Genomic DNA, 27,066 nt, shown 5'->3' with positions numbered 1-27,066 from the left:
GAAGAAAGGGTCCACCCGGTCGGCCGTTCCAAAATCATTTGGCGACGAAAGGATCCAAGCCTGTGAGGAATGGAGCGTGCCCTCTCCTGCCACATGATGGCGCACAAAGCAGGTCGCCGCTCGTCGCCTTCAAACATCCAAAGAAGAGCAAGCGGGCCATCCATTGTCGGCCACAACTATAAAGCGGTCGGCTCACGTGCGTAGGAAGCAAGGCGGGCAAGCAAAACGCGGCAAGATGGCGCAAGGGACATCATCGACCGCTTTCCCACTTTTCTGGTGTGCCGTGAGATGCTTTCTGTGCGGAAAATACTTCATTTCCTGGGATCGAGCGTCGCCTACGCTAAAAACGACAACAGAAAAGGCCTTTTGGATTGACTTCATTTGGTCGCGCCCGATTCAAATGCGGCAATTTTTCCTCCCAAATAAATATGCGTTAGTCGAACACCTTTAATTGAGCGCTCGGCCGCAGTATGAAACGTTTAGCCATCTCGATCGCGATATCGGCCGGCGTGTGGCGCTTCTTTGCGTTTGACATTGTCTCCCGCATGTTGGTATTCTCCATCGAATGCATTCTCCGTTCATATTTGGGGGTGTCCGGAAGGGATGAATCGAATGGACGCCATTTGCCACGGTGAGCGGCGCTTTGGTTTACGTCCGCGTCAAGTCGGCCGACTTTGCGACCAATCTCACTCTGTTGGGTTTTGGTTCTGCTGCTCTGCGAGAGGGAAAGTGGCGCCATCGCTTTTGCGGTGAAGTTTAGTCGGGCCGTGGCGAAAGGTTGAAACGGGCGGAGCGGTCGGACAGACACGCGGCGGCGCGGCGGCGCGAAGAAGCGGACCTACCCGAGCGTGGTCATGGTGACGATGGTGTACCAGAAGGCGGCGGGGATGCTGGTGAACTTGCTGGCGGCCGAGCCCTTCTCGGCGTAGAACATGACGGTGGCGAAGATGATGATGGCCATGGTGAGCGAGAAGAGCAGGAAGCCCAGCTCGGAGGCGCAGCTCTTGAGCGTGTAGCCCAGGATGCGCAGGCCCGCCGAGTGGCGGGAGAACTTGAAAATCCGGAAGACGCGGAAGACGCGCAGCGTGACGAAGGCGCCGCTCACCTGGTCGTTGTCGGTCATGACCAGGCCGATGTAGTAGGGCATGATGGCCACCACGTCGATGACGCTCATCACGCTCTTCATGAACTTGTAGCGGCTGGGCGCGGCCAGCAGGCGCAGCAGGTACTCGACGGTGAAGATCATGACGCAGGCCGTGTCCAGGCAGAAGAAGGCCAGCGCGTAGCGGTCGCCGCACGACACCTCCTTGGCGGCGCGGCCGGCCGCCCCCGCCCCCGCCGGCCCCGCCGCCGCGCCGCACGGCACCGTCTCCACCACGTTGGCCATGACCGAGATGGCGATGAAGAAGCCGGTGACGTAGTAGAAGACCAGCGCCAGGGTGCTGGTGTGCGGGTTCTCGAAGGCGCGCCACAGGTACTCCCGCGCCGTCAGCTGGACGGGCGCCGCGTCGGCGCCGCTCTCCATCTCCTCGTCGTCCTGCAGCCGCTCGGCGTTCTCGCGCCGCCGGTCCTTGTACTCCTCGTAGCAGCAGTCGCCGATGATCTCCGGGATGATGCCGAAGAAGGCCAGCTCCTCGTCGTAGGCCGAGATGCACTCCTGGCGCGGGTAGTGCAGCTTGCCCGTGCGGTAGAAATTCAGGATGTGGCGGAAGATGTCCGGGTCGCGGTCGAAGAAGTACTCGTGGCTCTCCTCGTGGAAGAAGAAGTCCTTCTCGCTGCTGCCCAGCAGCGTGTCCGGGTAGCGCTCCAGCGTGGTCCGCCACGTCTGGAAGCGGGTGCCGCTCACGTTCAGGATGATCACGGCGTCCCGGGCTTTGCGCCGGTCCTGCGGGGGCACCGGCATCGGGGTGCTGGCCACCGGCATCCACCCGATGGCCGCCGCGCGGGCGAACGGGAGCCACGCCGCCACGCCTGCCGCCATGCTGACCCTGGCGCTGGCGCTGGCGCTGGCGCTGGGGCTGGGGGAAGGGGGGGACGCGTTATCGCAGTGCGGCCGACGCGCGCCTTCCAACGCTTGCGCATTGACTGGCACTTTGCGGCAGACTGACTGACCGGCCGCCGTTGGCGAGCAAAAAAAGAGAAAGAAAAAGGAGCACTCACCTTCGGGTAGGCTGCTCCTCCGACTGCCTCCGAGGGGAGTTTAATCAGATCCTCGCAGGAGACCGCTCGCCGTATCGCCTCCCATCTAGCCTGACTGCGGGCACACACACATGCGCGCACACGCGCGCGCACAGCGAAATAAAACAGCGCGATAACGTCGCATCAACAAGTTCAACAAAGCGGCCGGCAGCCTCTTTGCGCCGCAAAGTGACTCTTTGCCTCAGCGCGCGATTTTTCTTCGGATCCCCCCCCTCTTCTCCCTTCTTTTCCTCTCCGACCATCCGCAAGGCGAGGGGCTCCCCCCCACCCCACTCTTTGCTTGCAGTTACTCCTCAATAAAGTCCTGTTCCTCGGCGTCTACTGCAAGACCTCCCTCCCCCTTCGCTTCTCGTCGCTTTCTCACCAGCAAGTGCCAGCGACAGGAGAGAGGGAGGAGAGAGGGAGAGGGAGAGCGAGAGAGAGAGAGAGAGAGAGAGAGAGAGAGAGAGCGTGAGGACAGAGATGGAGAGGGAGGAGTGGTCCAATCTGCGCCCAGAAATTCCCGTGCTGCTTCACAGTCAGAGGAACTCATCATTGTGTTGTCATCCCCCAAATCCGCTGGGGGGGGTCTTGCGCAATAATGACAACACTCACAGCACAAATATGCCACGCTAGAAGGCGACGAAAAGGAGAGCGCATTTGTTCCCCCTCCCCGGTAGAGGAGGCGCTCGGCACTTGGCTCTGAGTTCTATCGTCGTCGGCGGGGCGGGGCGGGGCGGGGCGAGGCGAGGCGGGGCGGGGCGGGGCGGGGCGGGACGGTGGTTGACGCGCTGCCTCGCTGGTCTGAGGTCGAAGGCTGGAATCTCAACTTGCGCTTGCCTCATTGCTTTCCATCGTGCAAAATGGCAACGACAACGTGGCTGAAGGTCCAGAAAGTGGGATCGCTCGGCACCCAAATTCATTCGGGCCCACGTCAAACTCGGCAAATATTCAAAGGATGCGACGCCTCAATTTTGGGGATTCTCTGGACATGAAGCGTTTCGCTCTGTGCGTACATCCTCACTTATGGCCACCCGAACCGTTGCGAGAACCGTGGGCCCGACATTCGGGAAGTCTTCCTCGCCGTAGGCGCCCATGAGGCTTGTCGCTTCATGTCCATGCAACTTCAAATGTCGGGGCGCTTTTCGGGAGATTTTCAGAGGCCGAAGCGGGCAGAAGTGGAGATGCCCACGTACATTTTGCTGAGGGTGGATGTCGCCTTTCTGACATTGCGCGGCATTTGCGTCCACGTTTTGCACCGCGCCCAGTTAGCTAGCTTCGGTGAACTGCAGGCCAACTTTTGACACCACAAACGACCTCAAAATATGGGGATATTTCGAAGAGGAAAAACAACACTACAGCAATGGCATCATTCAACAGGATGTGAAGAACGGGACACTTTTGTTTTTCACTTCAATGGCCCTTGTGGCGCGAGCACATTGGCTCCTCGCAGAGGACAAAGAATGTACGGCCGCCGACCGTGCCGTTTGTGTTGAAATATCAGCCGCCGAACATGGCCAGAACTCACGAATGTGTTGATGGCTGCAAATATTGCAGTGTCAATCAAAGCTTCTTTTTTTGCCATCTGGCGAGCTATGAAGGCTTTGCCGCATACTATATTGTTCCTCTTGTGCTTTCAGTGTGCGTTTGGATTTGCCAGCCGCAAGCAACACTGATCGATAGCGTCTCGCGGGCGGCCGGGGGGAGCGCTTTTGATGCGGCTCAACACATTTGGGCGCTTCACAAAGGTCAGCGGCGTGGCGGGGCAGCGCCGCTCGCTCGCCTGACATTTTGCCCCACAAGCATAATCGATCAAGTGTCTCTTGGATGCCATAACGCCGCGCGCGACATCTCCGGCGGGATTTAAGACGGCCGCGTCGGCGCTTGAAGATTGCGTTGACGCTGTACCGACGGCGTCATCATTGGCAGCCTTGCCAAACGTTGATTTTGTGGCGCCCGCCGCCGCTCGTCTTTTTCAAGCGTTCCACTTGACTGGCTCAAGCCGATTTTCGGCATTCAGAACGCGCAGTCGAGGCCGAGTCGGGCTGAGACGGCGGCTCCTTGACGACGACGGCGAACGGGCCGGGAGGGAGCGTCCTGGAGGTGGCGCTGTTGCGAGACACCAAGAGAGGTGCCGGCTGTTGTTGAGCGTTTGGGTGACGCTGTGTTGCGCAACCTTGGCACATAGTTGAGTTGAGTTGGAAAAATGTTGCGGCACACCGACAAAACGCCAGTGCGGCGCGACAAGCCGCCACTTGGTCAGCTTGACGAGAAAACAGCCAAAGCGGAAGCTCTTCAAAGCAAAACTGCAAAATCCCTTTCTGAAGGACAACCTTTGGACAATCGGCCTTCTCCTCTAAAAGCCGTCAGAAATCAAATTTAATTTGCATTTGGAGATTTTCACTTCCACAGCTGAAACTTGGCTAAAGAACAAAACAAAACCGCACGCACCTGTAAATAATGTGTCCTTTGTGTGGTTCTTCCGGATGAGTAAAGGTTTTGTTTTTTTTCTCGTGTATTTGAAGTGAAGGTTCTTTGTCATAGTTCAGTGTCATTGTGATATTCGATGACGGAGTTGTCTGTTTTGATCCGTTTGATCCGTCCGCTTACATTGTACTGCAATGTTGTGGAAGAGCCCAACTGGGGACCAGAGTTGAGAATTTGCATTAGCTTTGACCGCTACCCGCATCACATCAGCTGCAAGCTTCTGTCCGGGCATTGACTGCATTGTCGCTGTCCGATAAAGATCCATTCATCTTATTATTCTTTGCTTTTTGTCGCCGGCCAGCGGTACGAGCGCGCTCCCGCCGAGCCTTCGAAAGTCTTCACGGGCACGGATCCAAAAACAACACCGTAAACGTCTTCAAACAAATGATAAATATGGTTTTAGGATTGGAAGTCGTCTACATATCCAAACCAATCAACGTTCTCGAGAAAAAAAAAAGAAAGAAATGACCGAAGGACCGCGATGCTGACATCATGATAGTAGCGGAAGCAACAGTTGAGTTTTTCCCTCGTCATGGGGGTCGGCACACATGTTAAAAATCAGTTAAGATATCAAAAATGGTTTGCCTGTGCCCCGCTTGGACAGGGCTCAATCCTCATTTTTTGCGTGTGCGGATTCGGCGCCAAGGACAGCACCCGAAGGGCGAGTGCGGCGGCTTTTCCGACAGCCACTTTGCTCTGGCTGTTTTCTTTTGTTTTTGTTTGTTTTTTTTCTCTTCCTTTTCCCTTGTCCCCCAAGATTCCGGCGAGCTGACGGGGGCTCCGAGTCACGCTTAAGTACGCGCGCATGTGCTGAGCTTCCAGAAAAAGGGATGCTCTCGCTGACCGTTAGCCGGCCGCCGCAATGCTGTCAACAGGTGCGCACGTTCGAGTCGGCTCCCGCGGCCAGCACAGTCACCTGAAGGGCCACGCACTCGTACGCTCTTTTCGCTCACCGGTCGGACAATTTGTCACCTGTCGGTTAGGATTGTGCACTAATTGACAACTTTGTGCTCTTCGCACCATTAGAATCCTTTTAGATTTTTCATCGCAGGCTTTTTATTTCATTTTGACTTTTGCTTTTTAAATTCAGCTAGTTGCAACTACTTAACAAAGATGAAAAAGAGGAGATTTTTGCTGTGATGATACCCAGTTGTAGTCAATTGTCTAAACATCAAACGTAGTTTCCCATGGTCTCTCTTTGTTTTTCTTTCAAACACACTCATTTTAACAAAAATGTTTTATCAAATGTAGTTGTAGTTATTTCCTTTGTTTCCGTTAGCTATAATCACCCTGGCTACTAGTCACATTATACGGTTCTGCTAGTTAACAACCTGCGCTGTACTAGTACGACTAGTAGCCAGGCTTGCCCTACTAGTGTGGAAAAAGGTGGTAGCAGTAGCTGGGCCAAAGGCCGGCGATGGAAGCCGTTGACGCATTCATGTCGCTTTGTCGCTTTTCTTTTTTGTCTCCCGAGGATGAATGCGCACGAGTGTCAGCAGTGCCATTAGTGTATGCCGAGCACACTCGCCGTTCAGTGGCAGCGGTCGGGCCGGGGGCTGGCGGGGGCGGGGGCGGAGGCGGTATTCATCAGGGCATTTCAATATTCCAGCGCTCGCCAAATGGCAGCAAATACTGGCCGGCCAGCGAGTGTGGCTAGCTAGCTAGCTAGCTAGCTAGCTAGCCTGTCTCACAGCCGCTGCAATCTCATCATGGAACGCACTCCAAAATGCTTCGTGAGCATTTTGAGCAGCTCCAAGCGATGTGGACGTGCTTGTGGCAAAAGGGAAACCTCGGAGCGTGTCTTTTCTGTCTTTGCGGCATGCTGATCGGCACTCCCAGGATTGGCCGGTCAGTTGGTAGGACGTGAGACACCAATGCAAACGCGGGGAGGGGTGGAGGCTCGGAGGGATCGGGCGGATAAGGTTGGAAGCAATCGCCGCACTGTTCTGCCAAATCCTGTCGGACAGGTTGCAGGCGAACGGGTTATTTTGGAATCATGTCACGCAATTGGGCTTCAAAATGTAGGAGCTCTCGCATATGACGCTCAGCGCATTCATAAGGATGTGCAAAACCAAGAAGGCAACGACAAAAAGTCAATGGTGAAGAAGTGAGCTTGTGGGTTGTGGGATCAACATCTCGTGCAAATACATGCATGGGCTGAGTATTTTTGGATTGGTTTTTTGGGGGTTTTGCTTCCCGAGCGGTTTCCAGTCATGACATAATCTGCCGCCCCGTCCCGCCAAGTTGTTTGTTGACATTTTCAACCGCTATCACTGAAAGTCTTTTGGGATTAGATTGTGTAACGGGATGGGATTTGTAAACAGGGTCCTTAAGTGTGCTTAGCGTGCTAACGTCAAGGCAAGCCACCAACGACACACGCGCACGCGCACACACACTTGAGAGGCGGCCAGCGGTGCGTTTAACACGCACCCGGAAGCCACTTGTTGGCTTTTTTGATCCCCCCGGCTTGTTTGCCGTTTTGCACACAGTCTGTAATTTGGACATTTTGTGGACTTGTGTTCTTTGTTTTGCTACGGAAAGTTTTGAACTAACATCGGTTCTTGTTCTTGGCGAAGAAAAATATATTTGGAAAAAAAAAAACCATTTCAATGAAATTGATGTAGCGTCGCCCGCTGCGGGCGGTGGTGACAAAGACTCTGTCCTAAATCCAAAAATGCGATTCGGTTGGCGAAATGTGGCGAGAAGGGGGTGGCGGACAGCTGGAATTCATTTTCACCCCGCTCATTGTCACTCCGTCCGTCCATGGGGAAAATATCGCTTGGCATCTATGTGGAGGAAATGCGGGGACCAGAGGGCGCTGTCATGGCCACGGCGGCACCGCAAAACCGTGAGCACAAAACATCGGCGTCAGGAGCAACGCTCCGAGAATGGCCAGCGAGAAAAGCCAGCAGCCAGCCCAGCTCGCCTCGCCGCGCCTCGCCTCGCGTCGTCACAGCACTCAAACATCCGCACTCAAATACTCCCGCGCATCTCAATTAGAAGCCAAAGACCCGATTGTCTTTTTGGCAACCTCTCCGTGTGAGTGAAAAGAGATTCCGATTCAAGGTCGTCCGTCCTCAATCATTGACTGCAAACGAGCGTGCTCCAGCTGCTTCTCACGCGCGCCGGGGAAAGCCACGAGAGAGAAAAAAAACCAAGCGAGAGGAGCGAGGCAAAATCCCCCCAAAACCGGGCCTTTTTCCAAAATGGCCGACAACCGCAACGTTTGGTCAGGGCAACTTGGGGCGGACCAAAAGCCTTTGCCAAAATGTGCAAGATGACCATCCCAAAGCCTTCTCAAGATTTCCAACCTTTTCAAAGACGCCCTTTTGTGGCTGCCCGTCGGCTTCGGGTGGTGCGTCTCTTCTATTTCTGCGATGCAAAATGCCCGATGTCCTTTTGTCCTTCTTTCCAATGGCATTTTGGTCCTCCGTGTGCTTAGGACCTGCGCGCTCCCATGTGGCCGCTGCTGAAGAAGCCCCGATCCAACCCTTTTCAACTCTTTTCACGTGTTATTACAAAAAAGAAGAGAAAGCATCCTCACTTTGGATCTTGAGGCCACATCGTGCGGCGCGGCGCGGCTCCTGCCCGGCGATGGAAAGACGACAAGACAGGTCGTCGATTGTGAAAAGAAGAGACAATGCGTCGTCCATTCGCCAACCGTGAGGAAATGGACCATGTTGGGACAGAGCGCCTTTCCTGGCTTCCGTGTTCGGGGGAGCAAATGTTTGGAGAAGCCAGACGCTAGGCTAGCTCATCCGTGTTGTCATCATTTCATGGCGACGGGCGGACAGACGGACGGACGGACGGACGGACGGCTATTAAGGCTGTCGTCACGCCCTTGTCACAAATCCGTACAAATGAATCGTGTCCGTGGCGCGACCGCGTCGACCACAGCGACCGCGACGACCACAGCGACCGCGACGACCGCAACGACCGCGACGAGCGGGCTCGTGAGCTGTTTTCTGTGTGGACGTGGCTTCCGAGTCGGATCCTCTCGTCTCATCTGGGACCACAATTGAAGAAAGGGAGAAAAAAAAAAGCGCAGCAAGTAATGTGAAATCTCATCTGGTGCGCCTTTGAAGTCCCGTTTGTTTGGCAGATGTCAGGTTCCCTTTTAGCAGATTTTCTTCCTAATTTCATCGGCATTGCAGACGATTGATCTTCCGTCTGACTGGCTCTCTCCACACTTGGCTCGGGTGGAGACATTTCATCATTTTTTGGGGGTAGGGGGGGCATTTCTGCTCTCGCCGCTGTTTTTTCTTGGAGGTGACCTTGCACGACCTCCTGTGTAAGCAAAGATTCACTCGAGTGGCGCCTTGACTTGCAAGTTTATTTCACAATTGCGTTTACTGCTATCAAATGACATATCCCACATTTGCACGTTTGATTTTTTTTTTCAGGAATAAAAATGGCACTGTACTGTATTAGCACAAAAGAAAACAAAATAAACCACAATGTGAAAACCAATCAACGAGGTTTCTAACGAGTCATTGCTGTATGTACGCTAGTGTGTGTGTGTGTGTGTGTGTGTGTGTGTCCGCCTTTGAATGGGCGTGGCCTCATGGGCGAGGTCAGGCGCCGCAAGTTGTGACTTGTGGCCTACCGCAGCTCCTTGCAGGACAACGAGTGGCGCATTGGAGGCCCCCCCCTGCCCCGGCATGGCGGGGGCTCTACTCAATTTGTCAGCCACAATCCACGGATTTGACATCAGCACAGCTTTTGAGTTCACGGTGAAGATTAGGGGGTGAATCTCGGCTCCTCGCGTCCATTTTAAGGGAAAGTAAACACGGTGGTGGAAGTCAGACAAGTTTAGCCCCCCCCCCCCCCCCCCCCCCCGCACACATACCACAGCAGCGTGCATGTGTGCGAGATTCATTGCGCGTTTCTTCCTTGTCGAATTGTCAGTTAATCAGCATTTTGCATTCCCTCATTCTTGGTTATACTTTATTTTTTTGGTGTCGTCACCAAAATGTCAAAGGTATCGTCCCGCTTGACATGCATGTTTCTTTGCACAAAAGTTTGTTTTTCTTGCATTGTTTTGTCGGAAGCCGGCGTTTTTGGTGAAACCGGCCCATGGCAACTGCCGATCAAGAACTCAAGAACTGAGAAAAGGAGAATTTCTTGAGGTGAAGAAAGTAGAGAGTCTACTTTGCTTTGCTACTCATCTTGTGACAGTACACGCTATTCCGTGGCAATGTGGGCAAGTGTGCTGACTGAATTGCCGTGGCGAAATATCGCGTGCCTCCTACGCCTCCTTGGTACGTGGCCCGCAGGGAAGCGAGGGTCGCGGGCCGGCCAAAGTTGCTGTGGCGCTGGCTTATTGCGCGGCCTTGTGCCGACGTCATCGGTCAGGCAGGCCTTGGCACCGCTTGGCCCCAGCGCTGACATTTGCTCTCCCGCCATGTGGCCGCCGTGCTCGCAGGCAGGCCAGATGGCGGACGGTGCCTCGGAACGCACGCGGAGCGCGCGCCAAACCGCAAGTACGACGACAACTTTCCCTTGGCTCAGCAAAAAAAAAAAAGGGAGAGGCGGGGGTTTTGTTCGCTCAAAGCACCGCATCGATTTCTCAGCCCCAAACAATGGATGGAGTGCTGATGGGATGCCGGGACGTGAACCCGGGGGGGCAAGCGGGGAGGGATTGTGGCCGCGGCCGCCGTCCGTTGATGCGTCGGGGCTGGCGTGGGCTGGCCCAGGGGGAAAGGATTTCACCCTGGGGAAGCGGCGCCTCTCTTTCACCTCACCTTGGCCTGGCTAAATCTGGCTGGGTCTCGCTCGCTGCCTTTTAGCCACGGCGGAGACGTTGAACTTGAATTTGTCATTGAGCGCCGTGTGAGCGAGGGAGCGAGCGAGCCAGAGAGCGAGCGAGCGAGCGCGTACGAGCGAGGGAGAGAGTGAGCGCGTGTGAGCGAGCGAGCGAACTGCCACCTCGCGTGCAGCCAGCGGCCGTCCGGGTCAGAAATGGACGCGTGGGGCGTTGGCTGCAGACGCGGCACTCCAACAAGCTTCAACAAGCAACTGGGGGGGGGTTGGGGCTTTTTTCTCTCCCTTGGCATTGTGTGGGCAATGTTGGAAAGGGCCAAATCTGCCCATTGACTTGAAAGGCCCAAAAGTTTGGACTGCCAAAGTGGGTCACCATCCGGGCCCACCCTTGCCGACAACATTCACACAAACACTGGTTGGGGCCACTGCCCCCGTAGTGGGACGTGTGCGCGCGTCCTAGCGTGCAGCACGGGAAGACATGTCGACTCGTGTCACCTCGCCGATGCGCTTCTGGAAGGTTGCTCCAAAAAGCGCACGCAGCCCCAAAGCTTGCGGAGGCGCCCGCCAAGAGTCCAATGCGGCCAGATTCCAATCCGGCTCGCCAAAGGATGCCACGTCCTCGCTCGCTCGCTCACTCTCGCCCGCTCACTCTCGCCCGCTCTCGCTCGCCCGCTCTGGTCCAATGCGGCGAGGGATCGGGCGCGCCCATGTCCGCCTGAGCGAAGGAATCATTTGGCCGGGCAAGAAATGATGTCATTTCATCCCAGCGCGTGCAGAGAGAGTAAAAGTCGCTCCAAGCCTGCGTTGAGCTGAGGCCCAAAGGTACCAGAATAGAAGCCAGGTAACGACACTGCGGGGAACAGGTGTGCGGGCCCGCGAGCTGATCCACACATGGAGAAAAGCGAACATCCACAGTTAAAGGGCAGTTAAAGACGCGCACGCGCGCACACACGCAAGCACTTGTTGTTTTTCTTTGCCGGTTGACTTTGCCAGAGGGGAAAGCAAAGAAGCTGAAAGGCGCAAATGAGCTCTCGCTCTGATTGTTTCATCCATCAAGAGTATCGCCGCTGCGAGAAAAACAGACCAGTGTTTCCCTGGAAATACATCACACCTTTGATAACGCCGACACTGCGTCTAGACGCGCGGCGCTACGAGAGATCAGCTCGGAAGGAAAGCTCGCACGTGCCCGCACCTATCGGAAGGCTTCTTGTCGCGGCGGGAAGCCGAGCCCGACGACTCCTCGAATGCCGCCCGAGGGTTGCTTGGGCGGCGAACGCTTGCGTCACTCGGCAAATCCCCAAAGCCTTTTGCCGAGCGCCATCCGTCGGGGCGGATGAAGACGCATCTGTCCACCGACGCGGGCCGGTTAGCTCGACGGCAGGTTCTGCCGTTTTTTGCCGCACTGCTGCAAAAGAGCAAAGTGTTGCTTCGCGGCTGTACCGGGAGCCGCAACTTCCGCTAGTCTTTGGCGGTTGCCTGGCAACAGCTCCCGGCCAGCCAAAATCTCACCCTTACGTACAGTAACCCCCACTGTAAAAAAAAAAAAAAATAACGATAATAATAATAATAACCCAACAGAATATGATCTTTTTACAATCGACTTGCGCCAAACTCAAATCGGCCAGCTTTTGGGCTCCTTTTCTTGCGCCTTGCGCCATTAGCTTCTGGCTACGCTAACACGAGGGGCTGCGGCCTCATTATTGGACAAGCAACCAGAGCGATATCGATCTTTGGAATGAAATTGCTCGCAGGCGTATTTCTCGCAAGTTCAAGCAAGTTCTCTTGGACTTGAGTTCTTGAGTCCAGCCTCCCCTCCCCTAGCTGCAGCTCGGGCACACAATGCCAAAGCGCAGACGCGGCCCGCGCCGTCCTCGCCATCGCGTTCGCCGTTGAAGGAAAGCTTTGCGCGTAAGAGCCTTATATAAGGATAATGAGGAAGTTCCGCCGCGTAGCAAATGAACGCGCGAGCCGCCTGCCAGGAATTAGGCGATAACCTGCCTATTAAAGATAACGGCAAGGTGCGCGTGGGGCTTTGCTTCCATTCGGGGGGCAGGGGGCGGGGCATCCGCCCAGAGTTTTGTCATGAATCAAAGTGGCTCTTTTGAAAGCATACTCTTGGGTTTTATCTGATGGTCTCCCGCGTGCAAAGCCCTCGTGCGACGGCAGCCCGTATCTTAATTACTCTCACATCGCTGATAGCCGTGCCGCACGCGTGCGCGTGCCAGCGCGCTGCCGCTACTTCTTCAAGAGACAGAAAATCATTTTACAGCCGAGCAGATAAGTCCCCGTGCTCCCTTTAGCGACAACCCCCCCCCCCCCCCCCAAACGAGGCTCATCCGACACCGTTGAAATGACAGCAGCCGGCGGAGCTCCTTGTTGCGCTAATTCTTCAGCCACAGGCTGGGAGGGAAGAGCCAAGCCACGGCAGCCGCGCGGCGTCTCCCGCCGGCCGCTGGCTGCAGCAAGATCGCTCTTCCAAGCCTTCCGCATGTGGCCCGCCTTCAAATCTGCTCAAATTGGCATTGTTGCGCAAATCCGTACGGCAGTGGATCCTCGGGAGGCCGGCGGCCCAACTTCGGAGTTTTGGGCTTTGCCTTGCAAGCGCCGACTTGAGACCTGTTCGGTGAGCCCGACTGCTTTCCCAATGAGCAGCCGTTTGGCAAACACTCAACAATTTGTCAAAGAGAGGCTTCGAGCTGTTTACTTGATTTGGACGCTCCAAGTCAACATCAAACAAAGACGATTACACCGAGTGTAGTGAAAACAACCAAACGTCGCTGCCTTAGGACGGTCCGCTTAGCTTAATGCTAACAAACAGTGCAAAATGCCATTGACATGCTAACGGGTGGCATCAATAATTGCAGTTTTACTGATTCAAAAAAATTTTTTTTTTTTTTACGTAAATAGTGCAGCGACGCATGTGCACGGATAAGGTTAAAGTTTGAAAATTCAACCCAAAGATGAAATAAGAATCGGACAGGTTTTGAGGTGATGCGACCGCGGTCGCCCGAGGTGGCCGAGGCCGGCGGTGCCGCTCGCCTGGGATTTAAAAAAATCTATAATAGAATGAAATAAAATAAAAGTACTTGAATGCCGCAAATTGAAAATGTGATTTTGTACAGCCCCTGTCAGTCGGGGAGCTTTAGGATCATCATCATCATCATCGTCACCATCAAGGCAATGGTGCCAAAGGCCGCAACGTACATCAGCCGGCAGGGAGGCCTTCTCGCTTTCAAGGAGATGTGATTCAAGATGCCTGCCAAAGGTCGCGTCGGGGCTCTATAGCATACAAAAACAAAACAAGTTGAAGGGGGCCGCCCGCCACCGCAGCGGCTGTGAAGGCGAAGGCCAAGGCCAAGCTCCGTCGGATTCGTTGGCACGCGTCGCGTCGCGTCACGTAAAGCCTGAAAGCTGTCAGCTTTTATGACGCAAAAAGCTTTACGGTGAGCTTTGCGGTGAGCCGCCGTGTCTTTTGATGCCCGAAACAACTTTGAAATAGCGGCTACTATAAATAAAGCTGCCGCACGAAATGGCAATCTTTCCTTTTTTTCGACGCTAAGCCGCATGTTTTGTTAAGTGCGGAGGAAGCGAACGGCCCAAGGCGACGCGGCGGCTGCGGAGCGCAGCTGCGGGGCGACGCCGTCGCCGCGGCGGCGCTGCGGTTGAATGCGACGAGACAAAAAGCCAGGGGAGCGACCCAAAGTGAACCGCGCATGCGGGACGCCTTCTTAGCACCACGTCAACATGGCAAATGTCAAACTCACACTGCCTCCCCAAAGGCCTCGCTGAGTGTCACATGATATCCCGCGGCCTCAATTGGAAATGGATTCCAAACAAAAACTTGAGTCAATGCAGTGAAATAATGCGAGCTGGCAAAACTGTTTCAATTTTTCCCAAATATATTTCAAACACTTTTGAACCACGTTTGACATTTTTAAGCACGGCTGAGCAGTTGTTGTGATTATGACCTCTTTTTTCTTTTCTTTCCGTAAGTACAGTACGTATACGCGTATGTATGCGTCTGTGCACATACAGTGTAGGTGAATGTATGAAAATCAGACGGAAGTGCCTGCGCTTTCCGTTGCGACGGCGCTTGCTACTCAGGATGCAGCGAGTACGCTGACCCTGAGAGGATTCGCGGCGGCATTTTCTGTACCTTCAAGTCTCACTTTCTCTTTCTTCATTTCCTTTTCACCCTCCCAGGAGAAGAAGAAGGAGAACTCCGCTGATGGACGAGATGAAGGAGAGGAAGTGAAGTGCAAGAATACATAAGGTGCGTGCGTGCGTGTGTGCGTGTGCGCCAGCTTCCCGCAGGCGAGAAAATGTAAAAGAAAAAAAAAAAGACAACAAAAAGCAAGCAGATACCTGCAACTGGATTGAACCAGTTTTATGTCTGCTTTATGGCCCGTGACCATCCAATCAAAGCTCTAATTAGGAAAGGAAGAAAAAAAAAAAGGCGGCCAGTGAGCTCCTCACAGCCCCCGCGAATCTTTGTCGTTGTTTACAAGAGCAAAAGGGCGGCGCGCAATGCGGCTCGCTGGCGCGGCGTGTTGACACGGCGGCCGCGTTGTGATGAGGAGCAAATGGCCGTTCTCGAGCGGGGTGCACCCGGGAGGCTCGTCCGGGCTTTCCCATTCGCTGCAAACGACAAATGTGCAGCAAGGCCCACTCGGGAGCCTCCGGGGCCACTCATGTCAAAAATGCGGATGAATCCCCTCGTTGCCAAACACGTCGCACTCACGGCGCCACCGCTGTTTCACTCTGCGTGTGTGCGTGCGTGCGTGCGTGCGTGCGTGCGTGCGAGCGAGCATTTGCCAGGATCAGGAAGGATGTTGTCTTTCTATTGTTTGTGCACCGCGCTTGACATTCTTCACTGACGTGCGCTGGAGCAGCAACGTCAACTTTGGCATGCTTGAGGCCACACGACCACGACTAAAGTGGAATCGGACGTTTCTTTGCAAATATTTGAAGGTAACGGAGAGGAGAGTCACCGACGCAAAGGTGGACTATTACGTCATTTGACTTGAAAAAGTTGCTGGACGGCTCATTGGAGAAATCCCAACGAGTTTGAGTACTTTGCAAAGCCAAATTCAAATACCATATTGCTTGTCCTTGGTGTATCGTTCAACAGTTGTATTTTCCAGGAAAAGAATCGTATTCAAGGGTCAAAGAAAGCCTTCCAGTCAAAACGTAATTTGCTTTTTTTCCACATGAATTCCACAATTTGACTCGAGTAAATATCGGTAAAGGTACGATTAATCGCGATGGGTTATGTAAGATTTGGCACTTAAAACATCTGAATCGCTTGACAGCGCTAATATATGTACGAGAGCTCGAAATGGCCGTCTCTCTTCTCTTTGGCGAGGCGATGTCTCGTTCGCGAGCTGGTCCGTGCCGGTTTCCGAAAGGAATTGTGACCCTTGAGCACAAGTTTGCCCAGCCCTGAGATGAGCGAGCAGCTCACGTTCACAACCAGTTGTTCTTCTTCTTTGTATTTCCCTTTCGTGGCGACGCCCCGTGGCTGGCGCCGTGCTGCCTCTCACTGGTCCGCCTCGGTACTACGATAAAACACTTTTGGGGGCAGGAGACTCATGATTGGAGTTGGAGTGTCGGTCATCTGGAGTACACCACACGCGATAAGAGCAGGAGGAAGGCACTTGAAGAACAGTCCAAACCCCCTATTACTCCCCCCACCCCCGCCGCCATCGCCCGTGAAGTCAAAAGTATCGGTTAAGATGCTAAAAATTGCTTTTAGCTGACAGCAGAACCAATTTCGGCTTGTTTTGCAGCCTGATTTGATATATCACCGCAGTCCTCACTCCTCACCCTCAACAGGCTGCCACACACACACATACACACACGCGCGCACCCCCCCCCCCACACACACACACACGCACGCACCCCCGCACACACACACACACACACACACACACACACACACGGCGAGGGAAGGTTGGTAATTGCAATGTGTTGATTTGAACTTTATCAACATCATGGGAAGGCGCGAAGGCAATTCAGCGTGAAGCCGACACACTTCCTCCCGTTGCCGGTCTAATCGCATCGAGGGGGAAACTCATTTGCAGCTCGGAAAAATACGAGCTGACGATCGATCCGCCGTTTGTGGCCGCAATTAATGGACAAGTCCCTCTGATGCGGGAACAACAACACCGAAACAAATCCTTTTTGTGGCTTGCAGACGTGGCAAAGGTACTTCCACTGAAAGTGGAAAGTCAACCCCAACATATTTTTGTCAAGCATTCTGTTTTATGCAGGCGCACGAGTCTAAACACGCACGGCGTTCTGATGAATATTGCGTTTGCGGTATTTGAGTTAAGCGGCAAAACGCTGCCAGATGCAACGGCCACGTTGCTGTCAACTGAAAATGACATCACAGTTGCTTAGGGCTCCGGTAGCAACCAATCATGGCTCAGCTTCAGAAAACTGGTGAGCTGTGATTGGTCCTTACCTGAGCAACTGTGATGTCATTCTCATTTGACAGCAAGCGGCAAAATGGCCGCCCCCCCCCCCGACCTGGACAAAAACGGGTGCATTTTTGCCCGTGAAGGCCTAAAGCGCCTGGCTCAACAGCTCCCCAAAACCGAAGGGCGACTATACAATCACCCCCTTAAACCTGACGTCGTTCCAGAACAACAACAATCGCGGCCAATGTAGCAGATCGAGAGCTTGGACATGCCCCGGCCCCAATTTGTTCATCTTTACGCTTTCCATCGAAGATGTCAACATAAAGTGTCAGTGCAAGAGAAGCACTATTTTTAATCTCAAAAGAAAAAGAAAAATCGAGCGGCAATGACCATCCTCTCTTCTGTTACGCAGCCGTCAGTATCGTCATTGTCTACAAACATATATCTTAACCATGTATCACGTTCGACCGGTTCCACCGGGTCGCAGTCCGCAAGCGCGTCGTCTATATCACGAGCGTTACTTCTTTCGGCGCTCCCGCCGTCGCATTACTGGCGCGCATGACGACATCCTCAGAGGAGTCACGACACCGTCACGCGTACACTTCGACGCGTTGCTTATTGATTCCATTGCTTTCAGTCAAGTAAATTAAGTACAAAAAATGTAAAGTATGGCTTTTTGTTACTGTCAATGATGGGTTTTTTTCAACCGGGCACAAAAACTTTTCCTTTCTTATTTACTTGCATAGCGCTGGAGCTAAGAAGAAAAAAAACCTCGCCACAGGCAGAATTGTGACAGGATCATCAAGAGTCAGGTCCTGCACCAGCAAAACAACAGAAAAAAATAGGAGCAGAAAGACTTGATTACCATTGGATATGGTGCGCATACACCCAAAGTGGGTTGCGGCTCAAGTGTCGTGCTTCAAAACAGCGAAGAAGCCAAGTCATAAATAAATTGTTCGACAAAACAAGACTGAAATGTGTATTGAATAAAGAAGAGTAAAGCGCGGTGTCAAAATTCCAAAGTAGCGGTGCAGTCTAGAATATTTGAAATGTTAAAAAAAACAAAAAAAAGCTCATGATAACGTCAAAATGACACCTTAGCGCCACGAGACAAAAATGCTCTTTGCTTCTGTACGGCCGGCTGCAATGAGCAGCCCACGCCTTGAAATAAGGCAGATAGCCGCTATCGCTACTCGCCCGTACCTACGACCCAATACCACTCGAACGTGGTGTGAAAAATCAATGCTCACCTACCTGAAAAATCCACAAAGGTACAGTGTCAAAGTATTTGTACTTTGTTACTTCCCAGCACTGGAAAGCAAGCAGCACAAATATCGCGAAAGGTCACAATTAGAGAAGCCTCTCTCTCCGAGCTGCGCGCGCCTACTTTGCAGTGCTGTCCTTTGAAACGAGTCGCACGTGCGTGTTTGTCTCCTTGGGAAGTTTGACGAGCTTGCGCTTTGCACTCTCATCTGTTCGGGCGGCCACCGCGTGCCTGGAACACGGGCGACTGCGTTGTATGAATGGCGACGGGTGGAAACGCCTTCGCCATCTAGCGGCAGAGCGTTTCATTGTGGTGCCTGTCAGTTTCGGTCACCGACATCCCCGCATCAGCGGAGGGAGCGCGCAACTTTGCAACGAGTACATCGGCAACTTTTGGAGCAATGGAATGAAATTGGGTCATTTCCCTGCGGCACACCTGATGGATGTTCTTTGGCTGCGCAGCGGTCCGGAACCGCTGTTTTACATTTTCACAATAGCGCTCAAGTGGTACCCGCGACTCATCGCGGCGTGGCGGGACTTAATTGTCGATGGACAAAATGACGGGATTTGACTAAGAGGATTAAAATGACAGCAGTTAATGAGCCACAGCTGGGACGGGATGACAGCAAACAACAATGTCACGGCCCTCCCCCCAACATCCCTCGCACTTCGAAATCCATCATTCATCAACACACTCGCATACGCGTGGGCGGGCCGGCGCTCGGGCCGGCGCTCGGGCGGGCGCTCGGCCGGGGCCTCCGCGTTGGCACGTGTGCTCCCTCACGTTGCCGCTCTGGTCGTTTTGCTTTTTTTCCCCTGGCACCCGCAAGCCGCCGTTCGCCGACGAGCTCATTACGCCGGCTTTCTCAAGCAATTTGGATGAACCCAATGACCCCCTTTTTTTTTTTTTATTGGGCGGGATTTGAGGAGTTGAGCCCGACGGGACACGCCGGGAATAATGGCATCATCGTAAGCCTGTGGCTAAACGCGGGTCAGGGAGGAAAGGGAGCTGAGCAGCGAGCGCTAATGAGGCCTGTGATGCCGGCAATTCGTTTTGACCGTGATTCCCGTCGCCTCGGCGCCTTGGCCAAGTGCCTTTTGCAAACTCCAGTCACAAGCGAGCACGACCCGTTGGCCACAAATAATCCGGCTCGTCGACAACATCGACCGATTGTCTTAAGCAATGGCGGGAAATCTTGCTTGTCGAAAGCATCTTTCATTGCGCCGCCTGTTGCTGCCGTCCTTGTCGCTTGGCCTTTTGCGCAGGAAGTGGACGAGTAATTCCTCAAGGTCTCACCTGCACTTGAGTGTACTGTACGTCATTGTTGACGCGGCTTGGTCATGCGCTGCTACGAGGCAAACAGGAGTACGTTGCGCTGCGACAAGACCAAATGACAGCCTCTTATCTGTAGTCTGACATTGATTCATCAGTAATGCTTCGAGCCGCTTTTATCGACCGCTTCGGCCACTGCGGGGCAACGAAACAACCGCTGCGCATTATGTGTCATTTATCGAGCTACGGATAGCGATTTGCGCATCCGGTAAACAAAGGAAAATGCTGCCAATTGTGCTCTAGACCTCCTGGTAAATCCAATAGCGGGATTACTTTTAACTTGATTTTCCCTGACCGGAGGACATAATTGACTCGGCAGCATCGTCCGTCCGTCCGTCCGTACGTCCGTCCGTACGTCCGTCCTCCGTGTTGTCCGTATCCAATATGCGGATCATTAAGTTTATCTCCGCCACACGGCACAAAAATAGTCAACGTGCTTACGGCTGCAAAAGCAGACAATGCCGATGTCGTTCCGCAGAAGAACCGCACGCTTTCGGCAACACGGATCCATTCTCACCTCGGTGACCCGAGCCCAAATGATACCCGACCGTAGCGTTTTGCTGTTGTTGGCTGCAGCAACTTTTGTCATCCCCAACCAATCAGAGGGTGGAAAAAATATTGACGCGTTTGACGCGATCTGATCGGTGAACAAATTGAGTCCGACTGAATATGCGGCTAAACCGAAAAGGTGGTTCTCGGTCTCCTTTTTGAAAATCTCCGCCCTCCTCCGGCAGGCCCCCGGGAACTGCGTCTCGCCGAGGGTCTTTGGTTTGACTCTGGCTGGGCATTACCGGAAGGTCGGCGCCTAACCACCCGAGGGTCCATGAGGGCCATCCGTGAGGGGCCAGGACCATCGAGTCTTTCATGAATGAATAAAAGGGCCTTAAAAGTCGATTGTGAAACACGCAGGGCGCCGATGCAAGGCTTGAAAACTGGTGAAATACGCGCTCTCTTTTTTTTGCTCCTTGTCAGCAGGCGGGCTCCTGAATTCTGCAGTCATTGTAAATTTCTAGGAGGTTTTTTCCCCATTCTTTTAAGAAGGCCAGAAAGGAGAGTGTTGCAATAATCAATGCGGCAGGAGATAACAGTGTGCATTAGCTCCTCTGTGTTTTCACAAGAGCGAGAAACAGGCGGACTCTGCCGATGTTTTGCGGTGTTAAAATCCCCTTTTCACCATGTGATTAACCCGGGTGATAAAATTCAACTCAGAGTTCAAAATAACGCTGACGTGTTTGACTTTGTCTGAGGGAGTAAAAGAATAAAAGAAAGCTTTGCACTCTGAGCTCCAGGACCGATGGTTAAAAAAAACTTTTTTTTTTCCTGCTTGACTTGAAGGAAATTCTTCGCCATCCAGTAGAAAGAGGAGAAACTGAAATGTAAAGTTGAGCATCATCATAACTGTGACTTTCGGTCGCATCTACAAATGAAAAAGTGTCGGACCTAAAATAGACCCAAGGGGAACACCGCAATCCAGTCTGAGACCTGACAGAACTTTGTCTGCCAGCGTGCCCGAGAGGCCAATCGCAACTGTTTATTGAATCTATCAAAAATCTGACTTTCTTTTTTGTTTTTTTTGGAACCACTGAAATAAATGAATTATTCCTAGCACATTCTGCATTGAGATGCGCCTGTGAATCCGTACTTTCTAGTACTGTATCTCTAATGGCGAGTTACATCTCTACTAATGGATACAACATATTAGATTACATTTTTTAAATTGAACTACTGTGGGCGACTAACGGCAACAACCGCCCCCCCCCGTTCAAATGCCAGCTTTTTGTGATGGAAAGAAATCAAAAGAGGCAGATAAATCATTGTCAAACGTCTCCCACCTTCGACGTGACCTAAAAGCGGTACACCTCAGTCAAGAAAAAAAGTCCCAAAAAACACCTGAGATCATCTATTTGCATTAGTGTACACACCCTCTTTCTAACTGTGGCGAAACGACCACCGAGTCCTATCCAAGCGTCAAACAATGGAAGTCACGCTTATTGCATTGCCCGCCCTCCAGTTTCTCCCAATAAGGCCGCCTTTCCGTCATTTCTCTCGTTATCTTCCCAGCCGCCCGCCAGTCAGGATGGCTGCAATGCGCCGCGTACACACACGCAACGCCGCACGATAGCTAATGCATATTTCACATTGATGACACGTCGCGGGACGTCCTCGTGCCTGCCAAGCCTGCGGCCAATCTGCACACACTATAGACAGTGCGCTCGATTAAATGCACAGAATGAAGGCGGGCCGGCGTGGCACTAATGCGGCCTCAACGCACATGCGAATGCAAAATGAATGTTAATAACGAGGCATCTTGTTTCCGGGCGCCGAATAATGTAAGCGTCGCATCATTGACGATGGCTGAAAGTGCACCGAGAGGAGAGCCAGTGTCAGCAAGGCATGCGGCGTGAATCAATGGCGACGCATCGGAGTGCGCCGCGCCACTGCGCCTGTGTCCTCGCGAGCGCGGCGTTAATGGACGCGCGCCAGTCGTGACATGCTGATGCAACAATGAGCCACCTTCCTGCTGTCGATCCGCACTGATAAATGGATGGACTTCAAGGGGCAACCGCCGTGCGGCAACACGATCCGCCGCCAGAGGCTGGCCAGCCTCGGATCGGGTCACATTCATTTGGAAGCAACGGTGAAAGAAAGAAATCGAAAGACTTTTTTTTTTCTTTTTCTTGATCATCTCATCCACTGGCAGCAATTTTTCGGAGCTTTTTGACACACCGCTCAATGTTGTGTTCCCGGACGGGATCTTGGCACGCGCCCGAGCAAAAGAAACGGACACTCTCCAGCCGCTCTCTATCGTTCCTTGCTATTCAGCAGTAGAACACGAGCCGCTCACCCCAAGAAGGCCAGTTTCTGACCAAAAGGCGGAGAAAACATCTTTTCTTTGGTGCCAAGATGATGCCAAGCACAACAGTGACTTTGCTTTTGCTTTTGTGACACCTCAAACTATGACAGAGCAAAACCATGAGTGCGAGTGAGTCTTTGGATGGGAAAACCAAACAATGTATTTGCACCCATACTGAACAAAAAATGGACTCCATTTGATTGCGCGAAATGAAATCATCTGGATCCAGGCACATTTTTGACGTCGACTAAACATCTGCTTCCAAAAAATGATCTGGAATAAAACGGAGCAAGTTAAACAACCTTTTTTTGTTCAGTGTAAGAAATTGATGCTGTCGAGCATCAGTGGCTTTTTTATGATGTTGTGAGCGATTTTCGCATGAAGCCGCATATTTTGACGGCGCGGCGTGGAAACAATCAAAAAGAAACGATTTGGACTACAATTACCATCGTGCGTAACGCAGTTGCATTTTTCTCTCATCTTGTGTTCCTTAGCGTCGCATGTTAAAAATGGGCATCGTAGCCAGGCGTTTCTCTGCTTTCCTTGCATTTGACTTCTATTGCATGCGTGGCCTTGTTGGCCGGACATTTCGCCGCTCCGATTGAGCGTCATCGTCCGGTGACAGCAGCGGACGGGCAAGTCCGAACAAAGCCGAGAAAAAAAGAAAAAAAATGGCCATTTGGAAGAGCAGATGCCCAAAACACTTGATTAGTCATTAGTCGGCTGCAAGCTTTCGACGTTGACGCAAAGTCGAACATTTGGACCGCTCGGCTTATGTGCGTAGCCATCTTTCTTAGAAACGCTTCCCAATTTGAAATTCAGCGGAGCCAATGCAAATGGTCAGTTGCATGCAGGCGCTTTGAGTTTTGGCCGCTGGCTCGGCGAAATGGAGCAGTAGATGTCACCCGTCGGATCGGGAGGATAAGCCGTCCGTGTTGAGATTTTCCTCCATGGCGGCCTTACAAATGTCCCCCGCGCTGCTCAGCGCCAGCATGTCCGAGTCCAACGGTGAAGCCGAGCTCTTGTTTTGGCTACAAACCATCGATCCGCTCAAATATTTGGGAACACTTTGCCCCTCCGGCGCTCGAGGGACGCACGCACGCACGCGCGCATATTCAGCAGGGCTCGCTGCTGTCATGAATTAGTGAAATTTCTTTCGCCTGTGCTCTGAATTCCATTATGGAAATGTCAACAGACGGCCCATCTGCAGTGAGAATCAAATGAGGCGTCTTCCTGCCCGGCCATTTGGAGCAGGTGGCGCGCGGATGCGACCACCTGTGCACAATCGTGAGAAAAGATTCCTTGCCGACAAGTGGCGGCGGTGGAAAAAGCGAACCAAAACCTGGCGGATTCCCCAGGGATGCCCCGCCCCCAGCCCGGATAGTCTTTTGCTTGAAAAGCGAGTCGACGACAGGGATCTACCAACGGTTGGGTTCAAAATGATACCATTTGCGGTTGAAAATGGACCCATCCACTAATCGGCTCAATTTGACCCACCTTATGCGTTGCTTCTTTTTGGGGCTTGTTTTTGTATAAAACAAGGCAGCCCCTTTTTGGGGCTTGTTTTGGCAGAAAAATCAGGTCCAATTGACCCAAGTAGTGGATGGGTCCACTTTTGACCCCAAATGGTGTTGTTTTGAGCCCGATGGTTTTTAGAGTGAATGAAGTTGGGCTCCCATTTGCAAGCAGCCGGCGTGGCACAGGACACGCTTCAGTGGTGTGAGAAATGACAGGCTAGAGCCCCCTAGCAGTAATTCCCCCGTCGGTGGGGCAGGCTGTTGCAGACTTTTCAAAGCGCCCTTAGCCCAACGGGACCGCGCCAACCTTGTTTTGGGCCGGTTGAGCAAATCGGCGCGGGTAATTGCGACCGGCTCGTTCCTCACCTACAATCGGAGCCCAAAAAGCAACCTGCGCAGTCACGACCTAGCAGCTCAATTTGCTCCATGAACAAGTTTGAAAGTCAAATGAAATGAAATCCGACCCACCCCAAAAAAAAAACAACGCGCACACACTCGTTTTTTTTTTTTTTTAAGCAAGACACATAGCTTGGCGTTGTACAAAAACGCAAGGCGAGAGAATGTAAAGGAATCAACTGCTTGGCTAAAGTAAAGCGTTCACTGTCGTATTTATGTGTTGGATAAGGGCGTGGCCCAATGACTGACATGGGGGGGCTGGGTTCAGGGACCAATGTGCCTGCCACTCATGACAGCCTGACAGAATAGGCCTGCTGCGCTTGAATGAGTGTGCGAGAGTCTGGCCGTCAGTTGTGTTGCCACCGCCCGCGTGGCGCCTTTTCAGCCGCCTTTTCAGCCGCCTTTTCACTGCTTTGCTTTGGAGGGCCCACGCCGCCGTTTGCGGCCTTTAATCCGCACGCAAAAGCACTCAAGCGCGCAGCTTTTCTCATGATGTCCAAAGGCTTTCCTCTGATCGGCCGGCCGTTGTCCTTCACGCGCCAGACGGTTGGCATCTTTCCTCCCATCGGTTGGAGCGCGGGCGGCCCGTGGCCGCCGGGTCCCTTCGTCGTGTTGGCGGCGTTGAAGTCGACGGGGGGGAATTGTGGTCGGCCGCGGTTCACATGGAGGAAAATTTCGTTTCATTTCGTTTCTGACCGGCCAATGTGTGTTGCTTGTTTTTGATTGTGGTTTTAAATATATATATATATATATATTTTTTTTTTTTGTACAATGCAGTGCTATTAGCATGAGCTGGATGGTCCACGCCGACACGGCGCCGGTCCGACCCAGTCCATCTGGGCCGGCGGCTCTCCTTGACGAGCCCCGCCCCTGCATGAAAAAGGACAAGCAAGTTGTGTGATTTTTGCAGTCCAGCCTCAGCGTGCGCCGGCGCCGGCGCCGCACATGAAGGACGGGCGCTCGGCGGGAGGCCCGTCCATTAGCCGCCTCTGCCGCCGGGGGCAGAGGGATTGCCTCTAATTAGAGACGGCGACACGGGGACTTTGGCCCCCGTCGCGTACCCGCCGCTCGCAACGGGCCGGCCTCGCCTTGCCAGTCAGTCATTTCCTTGGCGCTGCTCCTCACCAATGTCGGTCTGGACGTGCGAACGACTGCTCAAGCTCGTCCGCGGGGCTGCGCGTGCGTGTGTGCATTTGCGTGCGAGCCTTTACAACCAAAGTCAGAGCCAAGCAAAGCTAAGCAGGCATGCCAAATGACTCATGAATAATGATAAAGACATGGAGAATGGAACGGTCTCTCAACCATCTTAAAGGCACTGAAAATATTCAACATCTTAGGTGTGTGCCAAGCTTTGTCTTGATTGCAGTTGTTGTCAAGGAAGTATATCGGACTGCAAGGCAAACTTTGAGGGCCGCCTTACGGTGGCCAGCGCAAGTGCAGTCAAACTGCGTGCACGGGTGGACTCTTCTTTCCTTTGGAGCAGACAGGCGCAGTTAGGGATGGGCGCTTGCACTGTTGTGGGAGTGTACAATCCAAGCCGTTCTCCTCATTCTCTTGGAATTCAGCGCAGGTGAGGCATGCAAAACGGACTGGCTGTAGTCTGTGCAGGAGATCGGTGTGCGCAAAGTATGTTTAGAAGAAAGCGCAAGAAGATCTCCACTTGCGGACGACTGGAAGTTGTCCTCGCTTCGCCTTATAAAAAACATAGATATAATGAAGAGGATTCCGAGGGATTGATGCACGCTGATGTATTAGGAATGGATAAACGATGACACCCACATCAGCCAAGTGCAGAATCTGAAATCAAATCGTGTTACACCACCTGCGTCACAACTTAGACCTGCTTTCACCTGGTCTGAAGTCTAGTTGACTTTCTGTCTCCAAATTGTCAGGTGCATGTCACAGAGACACCCTTGGTCTGCCGGAACGCAGAAGAAGGTGCGGCGCGGTCTGCCAAATTTCCAAACACGGTACGCTGAAAAAAATGCCCTGCGTTATCTACTCAATTTTGTTGTTGCACTATTTCTGTGGTTGCACAAAATAAAATCAATCAGATCCATTTTTTCAGCAGACTATACATCGACTTTCAACATGTATCTGGATACAGATGATTTTATTGCGTGCAACCGCTTGACAGAATAAGTAAATTCAACCCCGATTTTTTTTCCCCGTGTAAATGAGACTTGCCCTGGCACCAAAATGAAGACGCTGCCATTTTTCCGCCGAGCGCACGTGTGCCCGTCTTGCAAAATGCAGTCCTGAATGAACATCATGTTGTGAGAGGAGTTCAGTGTGTTTTGGGATGCGAGTTTAGTTCGTGGCATATTTCGAGCAAGTTGGACCAGGGCGAATGGTGGCTAGGTCTCAAGTCTTTGCCTAACTCTGAATGCAAGTCTTCCAAGCTGCTGTAAGCGATGGATCGTTCGTTCGTCCGTTCGTTCCTTCGTTCCTTTGTTCACCGCTGCGGAACTGCAGAGTGTTGGCGTTCTTTCCTGGGCACTTGGCCAAAAGTTTTCCCCTCAAAGTCGGAAGCAGCGAATGTCTTTGCGAGATGAGGAATTCAGATTGGGCAGGGCGGAAGGTGACCCAGGCATGGGCAGGTCTGGGCCCTTGTTGAATTGTTAATGGCTGAGGAGGTGTGTCCCGTGACTTTTGTCCGTGGAACGTCGGCGGGACGGGCTCCGCGCTTGATGCCCGGAGCGTTCTGGCGCAATCGCCCGCATCTGCATCGTTTTCCTTTCTTCCAGCGCCGGTCACCGACCGGTCGTGGTTTGCCCGATGTTCTTTCTGAGCACGCGAGCGAGCCCAGCCACACGCCCCTGGTGGGAGTCATTCGCAACGGCGCCGTGTTAT

At 52.9% G+C, this 27,066-nt stretch overlaps 2 protein-coding genes across 6 annotated transcripts in view; one reads left to right on the top strand and one right to left on the bottom strand.

Annotated features, from left to right (window-relative positions):
* The window catches only part of kcnd2 (potassium voltage-gated channel, Shal-related subfamily, member 2), a 49,954-nt gene extending 47,165 nt beyond the window's left edge, over positions 1 to 2,789 (bottom strand). For 2 of the 4 annotated variants that reach the window (XM_086028499.1, XM_086028501.1), the window contains exons 1-2: positions 2,161 to 2,787; positions 843 to 2,018 (exon numbers count right to left, since the gene is read on the bottom strand). In XM_086028499.1, coding sequence (XP_085884625.1) covers positions 843 to 1,981 — 1,139 coding nt within the window. In that variant the 5' untranslated portion in view covers positions 1,982 to 2,018; positions 2,161 to 2,787. Of the gene's footprint in view, positions 1 to 842; positions 2,019 to 2,160 lie in introns of all 4 variants that reach the window. The other 2 variants (XM_086028502.1, XM_086028500.1) reach the window with 2 other exon arrangements.
* Positions 1 to 20,319, top strand: part of LOC147149420 (uncharacterized) — a 64,367-nt gene extending 44,048 nt beyond the window's left edge. Inside the window, exons 5-6 of one of the 2 annotated variants that reach the window (XM_086028512.1) lie at positions 14,632 to 14,701; positions 20,181 to 20,319. In XM_086028512.1, coding sequence (XP_085884638.1) covers positions 14,632 to 14,700 — 69 coding nt within the window. In that variant the 3' untranslated portion in view covers position 14,701; positions 20,181 to 20,319. Of the gene's footprint in view, positions 1 to 14,631; positions 14,702 to 17,596; positions 17,685 to 20,180 lie in introns of those variants that run through there. The other variant, XM_086028513.1, reaches the window with a different exon arrangement.
* Positions 20,320 to 27,066: the final 6,747 nt, after the last annotated feature.

Source organism: Filicampus tigris, chromosome 4, assembly GCF_054856515.1.
Source record: "Filicampus tigris isolate MCC_2025a chromosome 4, RoL_Ftig_1.0, whole genome shotgun sequence".
Classification (NCBI taxonomy): Eukaryota; Metazoa; Chordata; class Actinopteri; order Syngnathiformes; family Syngnathidae; genus Filicampus; species Filicampus tigris.
Note: the sequence above shows the minus strand (reverse complement) of the source record. Positions and strands in the feature narration are given on the sequence as shown.